General features: G+C 34.3%; 1 protein-coding gene across 5 annotated transcripts in view; it reads left to right on the top strand.

The window, feature by feature from the left end:
• Window positions 1–1112: 1112 nt before the first annotated feature.
• gpp (DOT1 like histone lysine methyltransferase grappa) overlaps window positions 1113–20471 on the top strand; it is an 81218-nt gene continuing 61859 nt past the window's right edge. For 3 of the 5 annotated variants that reach the window (XM_085947589.1, XM_085947588.1, XM_085947592.1), the window contains exons 1-3: window positions 1118–1342; window positions 7447–7487; window positions 12769–12907. In XM_085947589.1, the coding sequence (XP_085803715.1) occupies window positions 1259–1342; window positions 7447–7487; window positions 12769–12907 (264 nt within the window). In that variant the 5' untranslated portion in view covers window positions 1118–1258. Of the gene's footprint in view, window positions 1343–7446; window positions 7488–12768; window positions 12908–20471 lie in introns of all 5 variants that reach the window. The other 2 variants (XM_085947591.1, XM_085947590.1) reach the window with 1 other exon arrangement.

Here is a 20471-nt window from a genome sequence, read left to right as displayed (position 1 = left end):
GAAACACTGCTCTAGACCAAGTGGGTAGCACAGCCGATATTATTTAAGTAATGTCTTAGCATACTAGGTACACATGTCCAGCATGGTCGCTGTTCACTTCCAATCCGCCAGTCGCTGATGAGACGCTCAACGGTTACCGCCACTATGCCTCCAATTTAATAAAAACTAGGAGAAACTACAAATATATCGCCGTGTATTGTGAAAATATGTAAAAATATTTATATGAAGAAGAAAAAAAGCCTATGGGACTAATTTACATTCTCCTCCTTGGACCCCCCCAATAATAAATCCTGGGTGCGCCACTGACTGCATTAGATCATCTTGTATGACCATCGACGGTACGCAAGCCACAGTTTCCTCGGTTTTCATGTTGAATACTGAGCGTAAAGTATTTTTGCTACTCGCGCGTAAAACGCATTTTTGGTATGCGCGCGCATAAACGCGCCATGTGGACAGGTTCTAAGCAGTTGAGCAAGGAATCAGATTAGGTGTTTTATTAAGCCGTTTCTAGAGGTCAGGGTTACGTTTTGGCTTATAATTATTACTAAATGATTATTTCACACCGGGAGAAGCCCGCCTGTAACAGAAATATGTCACTGAACATAATAATTCTCCAAATCTAAATTAATTTCAAATTCGCGTATAAAAATTGGTTATCGTAGTATATTCTTGGGTTTTCACCGTGTCTCCTTCTTCCTTCTTTACTCGACGTTTCGGGCTCGTTGCAGAGGCCATTATCAAGAGATATGATAATGGCCTCTGCAACGAGCCCGAAACGTCGAGTAAGAAGGAAGAAGGAGACAGTGAAAACCCAAGAATATACTACGATAAAAAACAACCGTGAAAGCCTCAAACATTATATAAAAATTGGTTATTTTTGCATAAAAAAACATTGAAATACTATATACGAATCAAAGACATTGCACAGTCTAATCTCTTTGATACGAATCGATAAAAATAGTGAAAATATGATACAACAAAATTTATTGTTTTTATTAATTATTATTTTTTGAAGACGCGTTGAATAATATTATGTATATTCAACACTCCTTATCTATGCACTCAACAGCCACAAAGTGTCAGAGTTGCAAGTAGCAAGAAGTATCGCCGCCATGTTGTAAATGCCCAACATGGCGTCCGGTTGTGTGGGGTGTGTGTGTGAAAGTGTGGTGAAAATGTGCTAACAACAAAATAAAATAAGTGATATGTTTAGTGTGGAAGTGAAAAGTGTGAATGTTAATGTCGTGAATATTAAATAATGGCTCAGGATTTACGTCTGCATTCTCCAGCAGGCGCTGAACCCGTTGTTTATCATTGGCCCCTTACTTCTGGCCATGGCTCGGTAGGAATCTTTCATAACTGTTCAATTGTCAGATTACGCATATCAAATTCTTACAATAGTCAGGAAGGAAACATGAAACACGCTTTAGGTGTTGTTATTGCTGTCAAAGTTTGCCTGGAAAACTTTCGTCAGTGGATGTCAAATGGATACATATAATAATGTAAACGCCGTCTGTCTTCTACGAATTATTATCATGAGGTCCCAAACAGCAATGAATTGTCTAATTGTCTTTATTGTCAAACGCGCTTTTAGATTAGCCTGCCCTCTGCCCACAATATTATTTATATACATATTAAGTATCATACATTATTTTGTAAATTTGTAGTGTTTGTATACTGTGACGCAATATTTGCCTATAAATACTTCGTGTGTCAATATAGATACTTTCATGCCTTTCTTTTATTTGGTGCGTGCAAGCAGTGCTATGAGTTATTGACCTCGTGGCGATGTCAAGGCGCCTGATGGCGGGACCTGAAAGTTCTATAATAGTCTGCCACAGTCAAATACATTGTAAATAGCCTTATCCTTCATAAGTGGGTCATGATCATGTGGACTCATGTCAAGTTATTTTTATTATGAAGTTTATAATTACCCACCTTACTCTATTCTTGGCACTGTCAACGCAATGATTGCTACCTATTAGCGGAATCGATATTGTTATTTAACGTTTATTATTATGGCATTCCTGATTAAGTTGACATTTTTTTACACTTTATTCTAGTTGTAGATCGATGCAAATTCACATAAGCCTTAAATATACAAAGGTTAATTTTATTTTGTTAAATAAAACAAGTGTTTTTATTATAACGTCGTTTGGTTTGTTTATTTTTAAACTCTATCTATCCAACATGTTACTTAGAAATGGAAAGTCATATAAATTTAAAACAATGTTCATATATAGGTACATACTTAAAGCTATATTATATTCTGTTATGTCCAGATTGTTAGTGACATCTTAATGTTTTTTTAATATCCGCAATATCTAAGGTTCATTACAAGTAGTATTCAAATTAATAATACCTATCTAATGTAATTATTAATTATTTTAAATGTATATTTGTGTAAATTTGACTCCTTGTAGTCCGCCTACACAGCTGTCATTGGATTTAAATGTCAACATTACAATAATTATTAACTTTACTGGTTGCGTTTAAAGTCACAATCGTGACATTGAATTTTTAGTTCGCGGTGTACCTACTTACATAACAGATTATACATACCTACAGACCTTAATTAATTCTGTGTTCCCTGGTTATACCTAATCCATAGTAAGTACTAATTTTATTATTGGACAATAATTCGTTTTCGTACGAGGAAATATGTACCTACACCTACCTGCGATTCCATAGCTTTTCAATTCGTCTTATAATAATTTTGCGTCCTCTGTATGTGCAATAATTTAAGCGTGTATATTTTATTATAATATTATTGTAGCACATATTATATAGGTACTATAAATAGGTATATTAGTTAGGTAACCTGGAACATGGAATAAGTACAACATATTTTAAGATGCATTGATGGTCTTATAAATTTTCTCTGAGAACAGTGTTATGTAATTAATATGTATGGCAGAATGAAATCGTCCAAAGAAAAACATTATGAATGGGACACTAAGGAATTATATAGCAAAAGTCAGTGATCGCAAACCATACAATGGCGTACCTTTAAACGACACAAAGTATATTAGTGATAATATTATTATGTTGAACAAGAAGACGTGCATTGTTGGCGCATACCTATAAGTTTCAATTATTTTCAAAAATATTGAATTTTAATAATATGAACGTAAAAGAGGTTAAGTAATATTTTCATTCATACTAGGTATGAACAGCAAAAAAAACATGAAGTACCTACCTACTTAAGTGATTATGAAAATCTGAATTTCAGTATGTTTATAAAACATAGGGTACATGGTACAACATAACCTAACCTAACGTAACTACCTACCTATCTGCCCACATACTTATTGATACCTATGAGAATAGTGTTTTTTATAGATAACATAGGTAAGTACCATCTTTACCAAATTTTCGCTGTATGCTATTAAACTAAGTATCATAATAATTATAATATCAATCAGTAGGTACATACGATTTTAGATTTTGTTACTCTTGTTAATCATTTATACTGCTTTGATTTTCAAACCCTTCGTTTCATGGTGCCCTTCCTATACTGTATGTTTATAGGTACCTACCTATAAAGATTTGTGTGCGGATCCCTAAATGTTATTTGAATTGTACATTTGAGCAATCGTCTTTATTTGATATGCATATCATATTATAATTATAAATTATTAATTCGTGTACTAATTCATCGCAAAATGAACGAAAACAGTGATTGGAATTTTTTTAATGCCGCGACGGGGGAGAGAAACCTTTTTTTACTGAACCTGCAAATTTAATACATTCTACTGAAAACTTTAATTAAATATTCAATGCGCATCTAATAACGTTACTATATTTTCAACGTAATCGTATTCTTTTTTAATTAAATAAAACATGGACATTAAACTCACGATTTTTTTATTATTTAGATCACACCAAGCTTTGATGCAGTCACAATGCCAAAGTTATATACCTATTGTACTGAAGTACTTCTTCATTTATATTTTCTAGAAAAATCAATGATTTTTCAAAAATCATTTTGTGACCTAACTAAATAACTTCACAGACTACATTTTATTGATAATTTATATAATTGATAACATATTCATAAAATAATATAATGTACCTACTTAAGTACTAATAAAAATCTATCTCTATCTTACCAAAAAACCTTTTCTCTGAATTTTGCCTTATATTTTAATTTAAAAGAAAATCTTATAAATGTGTTCTAGATAAGTACTTACCACCCATCTACGTATTGATTATTTAAAATAAAAGTTATCAATGACATGTTACTTATATTAAATTTTAGTTTTCAAATTCACTCGCGGATACATTACGATCACCCTTCACATCGATACTTAGGAAGAAACACATTATCAAGACTTCATGTGATCTCATATGCGAAACCATTAGATTCTAATGATTAGAACAATCAATATTATAAAACTGACAGCCTACAAAAACATTTCATTTTTAGCTCTTTCAAACCACTAAAATCAAAGATGCTTGGGATCACGTGACTCGAAAATGTGTAAATTTGCCAAAAAAACATTCAACCACGCGTGAGGTTGGTAGTGTGGCGTGATACGCGTGAGGTAACTTTAGTGTGGTTTTGATTTGAATACTGAGGAAAACGACATTGCATGCGCGCAACCTTTCCGTGAGCTCACGTGACTTGATATATTTCTAGCATTACCTTTTCTTTATATTGTCCATCTCGTCACACAATCCCTATCGATACGTACGAGCAGTTTAATGTTAATAGCATAAGAAGTCTTATTATTCTGGGTCCTAGCGAATCCTTTTCGGTCGTTCCCTCGTGGCTGAGGATTGTGACAACCTTGAAATTCTGTCATCTTTTGAGCGTCCAAGACTTTCCACCCCTCTCGATCCTCCGCTTCTCCGGGACATAACCGGGCTAGTAGTGAATACTAATAGAAAATATTGATTTCGTGAAACAGTTGGGAGTCAAGCTGAAGCCTAGTCCAGACCAAGAACATCATTCTGTGTAATATGTTTCATATCCTCACCGGGAAACAAAAATCTAAGGCCATTTGTATCTGAACATGTTAAATGTACGTAAATAGTCAGATAAATACAGGAAAAAATATTTTTATCTAACTTTCGAACCACAGAATAGATTAATAAATATCATTCCGATAGGCTATATCCCAATACACTTCATTTTGACGCAGGGTTTTGAATGTATGAGTGTTCGAAAATTAACCAGTATTGCATACTTCAAATACACCAATATTCAATGAGCGTCAGTGCATATACCGAGAGCAGTTGTCAGAACGAAGGACTAGCGTATTCTTGACGTGCGTTTAAGTTTATTCCATATTCTTCCACACTTAGATCGGTTGCCGGCTACTCTTCATTTCAGTTCCCTGTTTCGCAGTTTGTGTACACCACTATTGACTGTCCAACGTTCAGCCGACCGATGTAAATCTTGGTTTGAACTTGGTATAAGAACGCTAATCGCTAGTCATGCTATAAAAAAGTTAATGTACTTTAGTCAGTACATTAACTGTTTTACTTAGGCTTAGAGGGAACTTTTGTCGCATACCTACTATGAGTTATGTAACTGTCACGTTATTTATTGTATTAGTTTTAAAACTGTCGGATAACGTGTGAAACGTGTCTAAAGTTAAAGTGAAGCAAAACGTTTTTCATTGCGAACCTCACAGTGACACCACCTGCCATGTCCATAACCTATCTCAACTAAGCGTACTGCACCCTGCGAACACTCGATGCACATGTTTCGAGGATGACGCAGGTGTTATAATAATATTACGTAGGTACCTACATATTATAATAATATATCAATTGGTAATATTATTATAGCACCTGCTAGTTGATTAAACCCATGTGCATTCGTTTCACATCTTACATCCATAATCCTAAACTATTATGGGCCTCTCAGCCTGTTTTAGTGCTAAGAAGAAAAGTACTAAGTGACACACATTCCCCTCACCTTGTACAATACATTACCATTTTAATATCTTACTTAAACATTAGTGTTGGGAAATTGTTTTTATAATTATTATAGTCTGTTTATGACATATGTAAATGTGTCGGATTGTCCATAAATTGCGTCTATGTATATAGGTACCTACTTAATATTTAATTAAAGTAAAGCAGTCTTGGGCAAGTCGTCGTTTGCGGTCCATCGGTGGTCCGGCACGCCGTCCCACTGAATATTTAGAAAACTGAAAAATAAAAAACATACATCAAAATTTAATAATAAATTTATAATGATCACCGAAGCGCCCATTGGCGTAAGCTAGACATAGGTACCTATGCCATTTTCTTAACAGTGCAAGTGTTCATCGACGAATTGATGAACTTTTATTAATTTCACTCGACATTTATTTTATGTAATCCTGGATTTAAATTATTTTTATATTTAGCACAATTATTATTATTACATTAGTTCTCCTTGAAGAAAATTGAAGTATTTCTTGGCTTGCAAAAATCTGCCAGGCCTGCTGTCCAAGACCAAGACTAAACCAATAGTATCATTACTTTACGTAACTTCAACCTGCCTACACTGTATATTATTTAACCAGGTATACATATTTGACATACAATGAAATCGCTTGTTTGAAACAAATTAAAGATGAATTATGTCCTTGGAAGTACATATTTGATGATTAACTGATAAGGGGTAAAACACACGGCGCTGTTTTTTTCCAGCGAACCGTCGGAACTCCTGGCTTTGCCATATACGACTTAAGATTTTCCTTCACGTACAGTATACCTCCCCACGATTAATTGATTTTACAAAGAAAATATATTTTATTAGAGGCAAGTTGCTTTGATATCCATGCACAAAATAATGAAGCGTTTGAATGAGTAGGATGGGTGTAGGAACGTTTTCTGGAGGTGGCCAATACCACCATTGGCTTGTGTCGATGGTTAAAGCTTTCTGGAACAACGACAACGTTTGTAAATGCGACATTTTGTCAATATTTCCAAGATGTGGGGGAAACAATTAATGTTTTGAATGTTTCGTTTTTCTCACTGCTTGTGTTATTTTCAAGATCAAATTTTGCTTGGTGAGCGAATCAACTGTTTTCGCCGCGTATAGTTTTAAAATTTTTGACATAGGTATTTTGTGTTTTTTTTTAATCCCATCGTATTGTCCGGATAATCGAGTTTCTTCTGTACACTATTCGTATTGTTATGTCTTGAGGACTTTGCAAATTTAGTTTCCTAGTGCTATCAGTCCAATGACTAGGTAGGTACCTACGTTGATTTCAATATTAATATTATATTGAAAAGACAGAATAGAATCTGCTTACGGACTGTTTGCACTCGTGGTTTAAGTAAAATGAACTCATTCCCAACATAATTATTTACCTACTTAAAATTGTAAATCGGCGAATCTGCCGATAATCTACGTTCTACGCAAATAGGTACCGTTGGCAATTTATTTTTATATTATTATGTGTTTTGTGTAGTTACTAATGTGTTTATGTTTATTTTCAGGATAAGCATGACGGAGCTTTGGAAATCGTGGAAACAATAAGGTCAGTAGGGTTATTTTCTTTTTACCTTATCTCGTTGTAAATTATTAATCTTATTAATTATTACATATTGATACTATACCCATTTCCATATGTAGTCCAAGTAAGTAGTTAGTAATAATATTTTTGATTGATCCCATACCCATTTCCATATTTAGTCCCAAGTAATAATAATTTTTGATTGATCCTATAGTTTATATACGATATTTCAAGACTATGCTATAAATATGGTAGAAACTTTTCAATTGGTATGTACGTAGATTTCTAAACGATTTGATAGTCATGTCGATGTAAATAATATTATGGTGCCTTTGTTGCCAATGTGTGTCAATACAACGTAGTTATAATCAACTAACGTGTTTCAAACTTTTTGGACACCCATCTATTTTGGTTTCCATCATTTTATGAAAAAAGTACATATTATATGAAAGAGTTTTTCATACAGGATTTTAGTATTTGTAAGCGATTGTATAGTTTAAAATATCATGTGCAATAAGTACATTCTAACTATTGCGTAATAGCCATAGCCTATTTCTACTCCCGGAAAAAACCGATGAGTTGAGATAGATAATTATGTTTTTGAACCATCTAATTATTGTCTTACTACTCCTGTTTTCTTGTATGGCTTTGATCCAGTACATACATTGCTAGTTCATAACCATTTCACACGGATGGGATATTAAAGAAAGGGTCTTAGATTTTGTATTTTGCTCTGAAACACTCATTTTCCCCATACAGAGTAGGTACAATCCTTTTACTTTTTTTGCTATTGTGTTGAAAACATAATAAACTATTATGCATCTAGTACTCATTGCTTCGTATACTACTTACCTTCATTATTCACATTAAATCTCGCAAACACAATCAAATGCTAGCCAGCATCTATCTATCTATTCACAAGTTCGTATAGAATAGATGTAATATGCATTTGGCCTCATTACACCGATGGAATTGCGCCATACTAATAGCAAACATAACAGCCATGTAAATGGCTCTGTAGTGGTAGTGCATTCTGTTTACGTTTACAGAATATCTACCTACTTACTTCATAGAAGAACGTTACCGTTGCCTCAACCGACAGAGGTTGTGTAATCGACAATCGTACAGATTCCGATGCTGTTTCCCCTTTTAAGATCGCGTGAAATGAATACAAAATAAAAATACTATGTACTAGAAACGTTTTTGGGGTTTTTGCGTAGATAATACCAATTAAGTAATACCAGGGAACTCTGAAATACCTAACGGGTGTGGAGAAACAGGCAACCGATCTCGTGTGTACCAGAGAACTCTGAAATATGGGAACTGAAATATCTAACGGGTGTGGAAAAACAGGCAACCGATCTCGTGTGTTGAAGAATATGGGATAAACTTAAACACGTGTTAAGAATACGCTTGTATTTCGTTCTGAAAACTGCTCTCGTTTTATGCACTGACGCTCATTCAATATTGGTGTATTTGAAATTACAACACACTATTGCACTTCTATAATGTATGGTTCATTGTCGTAGGATACTCACACATTCAAAGCCCTGCGTCAAAATTTAGTGTATTGGGTTATAGCCTATCGGAAATCTATTTATTAATCTGTTCTGTGAGTAATTAATACGTAGTTATTAAAAAATAATCACTTTTATTTTTACATGTTATTCCCGACAATATTATTCGTTTGTTGTAACTGGCTACAATATAATGCAATCGATAGTAATGTAATGATACAAATCGATGGACGAGTGTGTATGAAAGTAGAATAAGTTTCCAAAACTAACTATATAACTAAGTATGTATATTTTTAATTATAATAACAATGTATACGACAATATTACTATCAAATAATAATATATGAGATACCAGCCAAACTGTGTCTCATTTACTTACCTATCAAGACGCAACCATCAGTGATTTCATTTGAAATGCTAAGGTCACAAAGTTCATTAGCCTCGCATTTTTTTTAATATTCGATCTGTGATATTCGCCTTCATAATATGTATATTGTTTTTTTATAAGTGGTTTATAATATTAATGTTAGACGTAAGCTGTAATTTATACATTGCGAAGATTGCGAAGTAGGTATTCAGTAACATCAGGTTTTTTGTTATTATTTTGGCATTATATTATGTGTATATTTTCTAAATCGTTCACACGAAAATCTATTCCCCGTATAGTATGTTACCCCTTTTAAATGGAAATATTAAAAACTATGCAATTATAATTATTATTAAGGGGGGACATGCTCGTCGAAGGTCAAAATTGAGTTTTTATTGTATATTCAAACCATGATCCTGGACACTCCTTAAACGTTGTAGATGATCTATTTATATACTTTTGAAGCCTTATTATCCTTTATAGTTATTTTAAACATTTGATGACTGCATGAAGTATTTTTGTTACATAAAATAGTATTCTTTTAAACCTCTCGCTCTAATGTTTTAGAATATAGTCATATTTCGGTACATAACTGTGCAGTGGTGTTAAGATTTTTTACATTTATTAATTTTTAAACGCATTTATAAAACCATTAGCATAATTTATTACGAGATAATTTTTGTAAAATATTCACGATAAAAAATTATATTGATAATCTCTGTGATCCCAAATTTGACAAGAATTAGGCATTTTATTATTCAAAAAATCGGCAAGATTAACACATTTCAAAATGATTCTAAAGATATTTATTATAAGCTATGTTTTTGACCATTCAAGTGTGATAAACATCTTATGAATAATGATTGCTTTATAATAATTATTGACCTAAGAATAAGGTAGTGTTTTTTTGAAATACGCCATTTCTTTTGTCATTCCCCAGTAGTTAAACTACAACATACGGCCGTAGCCATAAAATAACAAACTATAATTGAAGTAAAGAGTAAAATGATATTGACGCGCGTGTTTGAACATGTACCGTTTAAAAAAAAATAAAAAAAAATTCGGTTAGGTACATGTTCAAACATGCGCGTTAACATAATTTTACTCCCTACTTTAATTATAGTTTGTCATTTTATGGCTACGGCCGTATGTTGTAGCTTAACCACTAGGGAATGACAAAAGAAATGGCGTATTTCAAAAAAACACTACCTTATTCTTAGGTCAATAATTATTATAAAGCAATCATTATTCATAAGATTTTTATCACACTTGAATGGTCAAAGACATAGCTTATAATAAATATCTTTAGAATCATCTTCAAATGTGTTAATCTTGCCGATTTTTTGAATAATAAAATGCCTAATTCTTGTCAAATTTGGGATCACAGAGATTATCAAAATAATTTTTTATCGTGAATATTTTACAAAAATTATCTCGTAATAAATTATACTAATGGTTTTATAAATGCGTTTAAAAATTAATAATTGTAAAAAATCTTAACATCACTGCACAGTTCTGTACCGAAATATGACTATATTCTAAAACATTAGAGCGAGAGGTTTAAAAGAATACTATTTTATGTAACAAAAATACTTCATGCAGTCATCAAATGTTTAAAATAACTATAAAGGATAATAAGGCTTCAAAATTATATAAATAGATTATCTACAACGTTTAAGGAGTGTCCAGGATCATGGTTTGAAAATACAATAAAAACTCAATTTTGACCTTCGACGAGCATGTACCCCCTTAACCTGTAAATAGATTACCGTAGTGTATGGGGAATCCAACGTGTAAACTCAAAAATAATATCACTTTAACGTTTCCTTTCAACGGAAAGACCGTTTGTGTATGGACTGCTATTGTTATTTAACACAGTACTTGCCAAACTTTTTATTACCATGCCCCGCCCGCCCCATATATTATCTGCCCTCCGTCGATTTAAAAAAAAATAATGATCAAATGACTTATTTGGCATTAAGTAATTATTACTAAATATATATATATGTACCAGTAACGAAGGGTGGAGGTAGGCTGTTAATATTCGACATAAATAGTGCACATTAAACTTTGTTAGTCATACGTATTTGTATTTATTGAACTAACACTACAATTTGCAGATGGTGTTGGTGAGTTTTTAAAAATAACTTAAACCCTACCTAAATCAAACCATATAAGTTTTGGTATACTTTGGGCGATACAATAAAATTGTGCACATCTTTTTTTTGGATTAAGAATACATATTACACATATTGTTTGTTCATTTATTTAAATTCATTAAATCCTACCTAAACCAAACTATAATAGATAAAAATATTATTCTATCTAAAATATCAAAAATTATTTATTATTTTATATTATATAGACGAGTATTTTTTCACTATTGTCTTTTATGGCTTGGTTTCGCAGGGTTTAATTGAATTATAAAAACTAACCAACACTATCTGTAAACTGTAGTCTTAGTTCAATGAAAACAAATACGTATGGCTGACTAAGTTCAGTGTGCACTATTTATGGCGGATCTTAACAGCCTACCTCCACTCTTCGCCACTGATATATACTTATATCACACACAAAATAAAATGTGAAGAATGTACTCTACGTAATGCAAACAAAAACAATTTAATTAGAGGGATGTGTTTGCATGTTTTCACATAAATCAATATCGGGCTCAATGTTTGATATGGTAATTAGCAGGAATTCTTCCAAAGTCTCCACTGAAAAGTATGACGTGTGGTTATTTTTTATTATGTGTAATGAAGAAAATACTGTTTCGCATAGGTATGTTGTCGCAAAAGGAATAATACTAAACTTATGGTTACCAATGCTGCGTTTCCAATTATTCTTGAGCATATGTTTAATGATTTAAAAACGGCATTCTTATCAAATTGTAACTCTAGCATCGTCTTTTCGGTCAACGTAAATATTTTAATGAAAATGTTGTGTAATGTGTTCTTACCTAACAAATTTAAATATATACATAAATTAATATAATTGTAAAAAATATTCATAAATACATATTTGTAGTTCTACTGAAACATTTTGCGCCTCCCCCCGCAGAAGCCCTACGGTCCGGCCCCACGGGCGCCGCGACCCACGAGTTTGGGAAGCATCGATTTAGCATACAACATACTTTTTGTGAGTTTAATTACTTATGAGTAGTACTTAATTGTTATTACTTATTATTTATTATACCTATATATATATTTTCTCTCCCATGCTACGTTTATTTTGATAAGCTTATTTTTAGGTCAAATTTCACGATCATTTCAGTACCTATCAGTTTCAGCTATACGCTATACCTTCTAATTCTCATAATTGGAACAGGCAATTGGAATGTAACTGAAGCAGAACTGACGCGTCATCATATTATCATTTATCATTATGCATGTTAACATATGTTTATTATTGATGTTGACAGATGGGTATGCGAGGATCTGCCGGAGATGAAGTCGGCGCTGGAGCTAAACATCCTCAGCGACTATGATACCAGGTCATTCGACAGCATGAAGTCGTTGTGTGACCGTTTCAACAGAGCCATCGACAGTGTCGTGGCACTGGTAAGATAACTTATTGTTTTTGTTTCTAACATATTAAACAAATGATTGTATTTATACATTTCAAGTCATCTATAAAAATACAAGGTTTTCATCACATCGTCTATCTTATGTTTAACATTCATTAATTGATTCAGTACGAGTATACGTAGGTATATATACCTCCCATGTCTTCTCAAATCATATACTTTTATTATTTAGTTCTATTGTAATGATATTGCCATTGCCCTAGCAATTATTAATATATTAATCCAGTCGAAGTTGTAAAAAATATTGTAGGTATTGTGGTTTATTGCACCAAAGGCTCATATGAATCGAGTCGTGAATATGTAAAAGGCGTGTAAATTCATTTCTAATATAGGTACTCGTAATACGAATTCATTGTGATTTTGATAGGAAAGCATTTATCAAATTTCCTTAACTAGCTTCTGTGCAAGTCCTGTTCAAATTAATTACGAGTAAGTCCGCCTGATCTCAAATTAATTGATTCGTATTGCACTACACATGGCCTGTCAAAGGAGTGAGAGAAAGAGTTGGCGTGAATCCCTGCGTTTTAAACTGAAGCGCAGTCCCTTTACTGTCGCGCAATAGGCGGTTTGCACAGTAGGAAAACAATTTAACGATGGGTCCAATGAGTGCCCAAAAGAATACCAAAACTTATCAATCTTATTGTCACGACGAATGATAACTTGAGTAGGTACCTCAAGAGTAATGTACACCCATTTATTTGTGATAGTGATAGACAAGTGCTTTTGTTTGATTTGTAACGCCCAGTGTCGTAAGCCAAACATGGTACGTTTGTTCAGGTTGAAAAATGACAATGGGAGAGTATGTTACAGTTGGATAGATGACTGCTAGTTTTGTTACTGGATAGTAAGTAGAACACAGACTACTTGCAGTTGGACTTATCTGCTCCAAGTCTAATCAGACGCAGCTGGCATCGATGTTATTAATTTATGCGCATTCACTACCTATTAATACTTATATTAATTTCTGTTTTATTTGATTTTATAGTGCGGCATGTTTTTATTTTTTCCATGTATTTCATTGTCAAAGTGTATTTCTATAAGTTTAGCAGTAGCAGTAGCAGTGTATCGATCGGATTTCTCCGCATTGTATGTTTACAAACGTACCGAAGCTTTATAGTTGATACACTTGTTGCCCTACCGTAGTGAAAGCGAACCAACCCAACTGAATTGATGACATTCATAAAACTGATGAACGTAAACGGTAGACGATTTATCATTCTATGCAAACTCATATTGTGCACGTCGACGTTACAATGTTTTTCTTTTAACTTGTATTATTGATTGAACACTACACATTATGTCCTTAATTTGAATGCTTGAATGCATTGTATGCATTGACTTGACAATAATTATATGCGGTAAGTGGGCTAGTTGGTCCCCTAGCGATAGTATTGGTTTTTAAAACCGTTTTGTTAAGTGGTGAAGGTCAGGTTGGTTATCTTGCGAAAATGATGCAAAATTTAAAACCATTGTTTTATAATGTTTCTACCACGATTAAAAACTGCTGTGTCGTTAGTTACTCGGTTAGTATCTAACCATGGTATTATGAATTGACTCGGCTTGATTCAACATAATAAAAATTACTGTCATTCCTGCATTCCATTGGCATGAATCGAAGTCGGCAGAGCGTTGTATACGTAGTATGGATCCCGAGTCAGACGCATTTTGCGGGAGTCGCGTGCGTGCGCGCCCAGACACGCCCCCTCTCCCTGAAACCTCCATTTTCTCCCGCTGTCGGCTCGTGCCCTTCGTGCCCCACTCCCTTTGCCGATGGCACAATCCTTTTTCGAGGATATCGATTTTCCACTTTGGGGTGATAGCGTCCTCGTGTCGTTTTTCGGGTCGACGACCGCTTACGCAGAGGATACCATTAACCCACATTGCTAATGAACGCCCGCGCAGTTTATTACTAGCATTCTGCGGTTTTAGTCCTGTCTCCCTTATCGTTTTCCATAATTAATATTATATCCATGCATCTACTTATAGATCGCTATTAGATAGCCTGTTACCTTAATTACTTCTTCGGCCATGTCCGCCCCTTAGCTGGAGCATATGGACACCACACGGCGCCTCCAAGAAGCCCTATCGTTTGTCAATCTTCTTGCGTCATTACTGGTCATACCAGCATTCCGTTGCGCCGCCGTACCCATACACTATAGTTTGTATTTAGCGGTCTTCTAGGACGCCGGAATCCGGTTGGCTTGAAGAGCAGGCAAGCCAGGATGATGTTCTCTTCTTCGTCCGCAGTACCTGGCTCGACCAGGTCCAACGTCCTCTTCACTCTCAGCGTGATAAGAGGCTGCTTGGTTCGCTCTCTTATCTCTTGTTAGTCTGAAAGTCATACCCACCGCACATCCAATATCCAATCATCTGTTCTCGAAGCTCAGTATATGATTGCCATGAGTCTTCGTAAGGGGCCATGATTTGCTACTGTGAAGCAGTACCGTCAGCATGCAAACGTCAAATAGGCGGCATTTGGTTTTAACTGAGTACAGTTGTAGTCCCAGACACTCGACATCGAATTGAATGTTGCTCCAGCCCATACCCCCCAGATCCTAAACCGGGCCCCCAAACTAGCATCGTTGGCGGGCCCCCTACGTAACACTAAGATAAAAGGCAGTATGACGCTATATGGTAGCATTTTTCAAATGGTGTTCGAGGTAAAATTAGGGGTGTTCTGTGTTTATGAATAAATCCACTTCAATTATGGAGTTGTCGGGTATCGACACATTAATCAAAAATTGCATCACAACACCACTACCCTCGAAGTAAAATAGTGCTATTTTAAATAACTGAATTAAACAATTAAATTCATTCAATAATTAAATAATGAAATAATTTTAATATTTTTTTTGCTATTAATGTACATTTTTGATGTGTGTTTATCTTACTTATCTGGTCTACCCGTCGCGCCGGGCTCCCAGGCTAGAGCCCTGTCAGCCCTCCCCTTGTGAGGGCCATGCTCCAGCCATTCCCATTCGGATAGCGAGCTCTCTTTATTGCGAAAATCTGGATCTATCTACTGGTGCTATTGCACAAAACCTTGTTTTTCTTCACGTTGGTTTTCAAACCAACAATTATTGTCATACAGCCTGTCAATTGTGTCATGTATGCCGTCGATTGAGTTGTCGAATATGACTGTGTCATCGGAGTATTCCAGGTCACACAGTGTCATTGTGGGGTATGCCTCGGTCAGGGGTCAGGTTTTATTGACTTTCGAAGTATGAAGTCAAAGAGGGTGATGAAGAGAAACGGTGCAAGGACTCAACCCTGTCTGACTCCGGTCGTGACTGAACCATTCCGTCACAAATTCTGACATTATCATGCTGGCATTAATCATAGCTGATCATATCATTTGGGTACACTTTGATGATACTTTTATAGCGTATACCTATTTCTAAGTATGTTTTGGGTTCACCAATATATGTATACCTAATTTGTAACTACGTATTCTGGTTAAGCTTAGTATTTTTTTAAAAATACAAAATACAAAGTTACACACCGGACTGCCTCAGTGATTCTCAACCGTGTCCGCGTAAGTATGCAGGACGAGTTTGCGAAGGTGGTATTTTTGTAGCAGCAGTGAGTGAAAGAATAAAATGACAGTTTGTTCCTTTTGTTTCTGTTAAATTGTTTAAGACGGTAGGTACCTCAATGAAACGGCAAATAATTTTCAACTATAGGTGCGACGCAGTGTTGCCATATTTTTCTATGTTGATTATAGTACAAAAGGGTAAAAATTATAGTATTTCAGAAAAAACTATAGTACAGGAACATTTTTCATCTCGAATCCTTATTAAAGAATCCTTATTAAGAAAATTATAGTATTTTTATGATATTTGCGTAAAAGTATAGTATTTAACATTTTTTGCGGATTCAAAATTATAGTATTGTACTATAATTATAGTACGGTTGGCAACACTGGTGCGACGAAATTTTGGAGTCGCTGGCAATCGGAGAGCGTACGTCGAGCTGTGAACACGTCAATTTGTTTGGTGATGGCGACGGGGGTATTAATTCTTAAATCGTGTAAAGATGACTAAAAACGTTACCCATTTACTTGAAAAAGAATACATGTCAATGAATATATTATTATTGTTACTAATAGAACATTAAATTAAATGGACGCATATTGGATTTATATGACAAATTATATTTCGTTCGGCACGCGTCATTTGCACAATCCGCGCATCGCCTAGCTACGATCTTTTTAGACCATGCCTCAACTGAGGTAGGTATAGCCTTAATATATTCACGTTCAAGTTACATACACTCACTGTATTGTATTAATTTATTGTATTTGTATTATATTTGCCGGCACACTGTTTTTGGATAATGTGGGAATTTATGTTCATAATATATAACTATTATAACTCGTGTATCCGAATAGTTGAGTCGTATAGTACGAGGGTGGGTCAATAATTCCTTAGAAAAAAGCATTAAAACAGTTTTTATTTTTGTATTTTTTTTTATTTCTCAACATAATCTCCTTGGAGCTCAATACACTTGGTTAGACGTTTCTCAATTTTTTTTAAACCGTCAGAAAAATAAGTTTTCGGAAGGTCCTCAAAATAAGCATTTGTCCGATCGATGACTTCTTCATTTGAAAAAAAACGTTGTCCACTTAGCCATTTTTTTAAGTTTGGGAAAAGGAAAAAGTCACTGGGGGCTAAATCTGGCGATACGGTGGGTGGTCGACCAATTCGAACTTCAATTCTTCAATTTTAGCCATTGATCGTAAACATGTGTGAACACGGGCATTGTCCTGATGAAAGAGGATTTTTTTCCTGTTTAAATGAGGCCGTTTTTCTTCAATTTTGTTTTTTAGCTGGTCCAATAAAGATGCATAACAATCCCCTGTTATTGTTTTTCCTTTTTCCAAATAGTCAACGAAAATAATTCCACGTGCATCCCAAAATACAGTAGCCATAACCTTACCAGCTGATTTTACGGTTTTCGCCTTCTTTGGACATGGTTCGCCTTTCGCAATCCACTGCTTTGACTGTTCTTTCGTCTCGGGAGTATAGTGGTGTATCCATGTTTCATCTACAGTCACAAAGCGACGAAAAAATTCATCCGGATTGCGTTGCATGAGCGACAACAGGGCTTTAGAGGCCACCACCATATTGCGTTTATTGTCGATTGTGAGCAAACGCGGCACCCATCTTGCAGAAATTTTTTTCATGCCCAATTTGTCATGTAAAATAGAAATGACGCTACCTTTTGAGATCCCTGTAACCTCAATTATCTCACTCAACTTTAATCTTCGGTCACTTAACACCATATCGTGGATTTTATTGATCATTTCTGGTGTAGTCACCTCTACAGGACGTCCTGAGCGTGGTTCATCCTTTGTTGATGTACGACCACGTTTAAATTCATTTAACCAGTTATAAATAGTTGCAAGTGAAGGAGCAGATATGCGGTGAACTAAATCCAACTCATTTTTTATTTCCTTTGCTGTTAACCCTTTTATATTAAAATGTTTAATAACAGCTCTAAACTCAATTTTCTCCATTTTTGTAAACAAGCAATTTTTTTTTTAAATGTACGAGAAACACACAACAACCCGACCAATCTGATTGAAACTTCGCAGCATACTGAATCGGTAGTGCCGCTGCATGAAAACAAACCGCTTACAGTACTAGTCGCGCCACCTGTCAGATTTTCTAAGGACTTATTGACCCACCCTCGTATCAAAAGTAGAACTGCGCGTATATGTCGAAATTGAACTAAGTATGCCACATTATTCTTCTGATCATAATGTACGACTAGCAATATAATATTCTAACCAAAATCATATCTGTGTGGTATAAAATCGTGAAAGAAAATAGGGCTTGGTATCAAAGTTAGAACTGTTCACGTCTTTGGAAACACAAGTAGAACTGTTCGGTTTCGACCTAGGGGCGGCAGGTTATATGAAAATATGGTGAAGCCGGCTTGTATGACGAAAAAGTATGGTGGGGCGGGCTGGTAATCAATTTGTGGCAAAATTTGAACGTTAACTTTATATTATATGGGTACGTTATAATGGCCAAAGTAAATCCTCTGTGATGCCCTGAATTTTTTTTATCGCGTCGCTATTTTCGTAAGTTATTGGCTATTGTTGGCCTGCTTCATTCAGCTGTATGAGAAAGCTGATTCCTTGCCCCTCTTTAATTTAATACCTCTATGGTTTCGACCAATCATAGTGTTGCCCTAAGTGACGTCACAATATGCCCGCTCATACGTATCGTTCAGTTGTGACTGTTGACATGCCGTGTTTAAAGTTGAGTTTTTTTATGGTTTTTTTTTACCAAAACATATAAATACCAACCAACACCAGTAATAATAAACAAAGGTCGCAAGAGAAGCAGAAATCCTGAAAATAACAGGCAAAAATCGACAAAGTTGGCAGGTCAGTGCGTGTAAAATCCAAAGGCGTACCTACATCAAATGTTTTGAAAATATTACTTATTAAATATTTTAATTTAATTTTATTTATCCAAGTTTAAACTATTTCAAATACATAGTGCTAATTCTTTTTCATCATCGGAAGAATGAAACCTCAGTTGAAAATTTTCCTATAAGAATAAACCGCTCCTGATTCATAAAATAAAGTGGATTTTAGTACAATTGTTTTTATGAAATTTTATTTATATTATTAAAACTAGATTAAAACAATATCACCCCTCTCCACCAACAAGAATAGTTTCTATAATTATTTGGATTGTTTTTGTTCACTTTTTGTTTGTGTTCTTAAATCTTTTGTTATTTATTTTCTGTGAACTGCTTATTTCATTCCTTTTTTCTTATCGATAACATATTAAGTTTTCTGAGTGCAAAAGAAATATGAAGCGTTCAAAACGTTAGCGGAATGTTTTAGTCCAGGTAGAGAATTTATATCCATCAGACTACGGGAAACTAAAGAATATTTATACATGAAAAATAATAACATTGATACGATTCGTCCATTTACAGTTGCAAAAAGGTTGCCAAGTGAAAGAAGTTTTTGAATATATTATTAACTAACATTATGGGCCACAATGGTAAACTTTACCTAGGTACTCTCCAATTCTATAAAAAAAACATTTGGTGAAAATAACTCCCGGAATAATTTACGAGATTCGGGGGACGTGAACTTAGGTGAAATACAAGATGACATTCTAAATGAACTTATAGTATAGATTTTATTCCGTTATTATTCTTAATACCTAATACATTGGAAAATATGTCCTATTTTCTTTATTATAAAATATGTCATACAATAATATCTCTGTCTCCCTGTATGTTTATGGTTTCATGTTATTTTTTAATACCCACAATATTTAATCAATTTAAAAATAAAGTATTATAAATTTTATGTAGTTTCCTATTAAAATTGAAATCTATAAATAAAAAAATACATTATTTTTATTATAATGATGTACTGCACTGGTAAATTTGAACTACTTCTTAGTGACGTCATCCACACTTGTTTGGGATCAAATACAGAACGTTACACAACCTTGGTAACAAAGACAGAACTGTATACTATGTGAGTATCAAATGTAGCACTC

Source organism: Rhyacophila brunnea, unplaced genomic scaffold (assembly GCF_057557595.1).
Source record: "Rhyacophila brunnea isolate RB1 unplaced genomic scaffold, BYU_Rbru_1.0 scaffold_2, whole genome shotgun sequence".
Lineage (NCBI taxonomy): Eukaryota > Metazoa > Arthropoda > Insecta > Trichoptera > Rhyacophilidae > Rhyacophila > Rhyacophila brunnea.
Note: the sequence above shows the minus strand (reverse complement) of the source record. Positions and strands in the feature narration are given on the sequence as shown.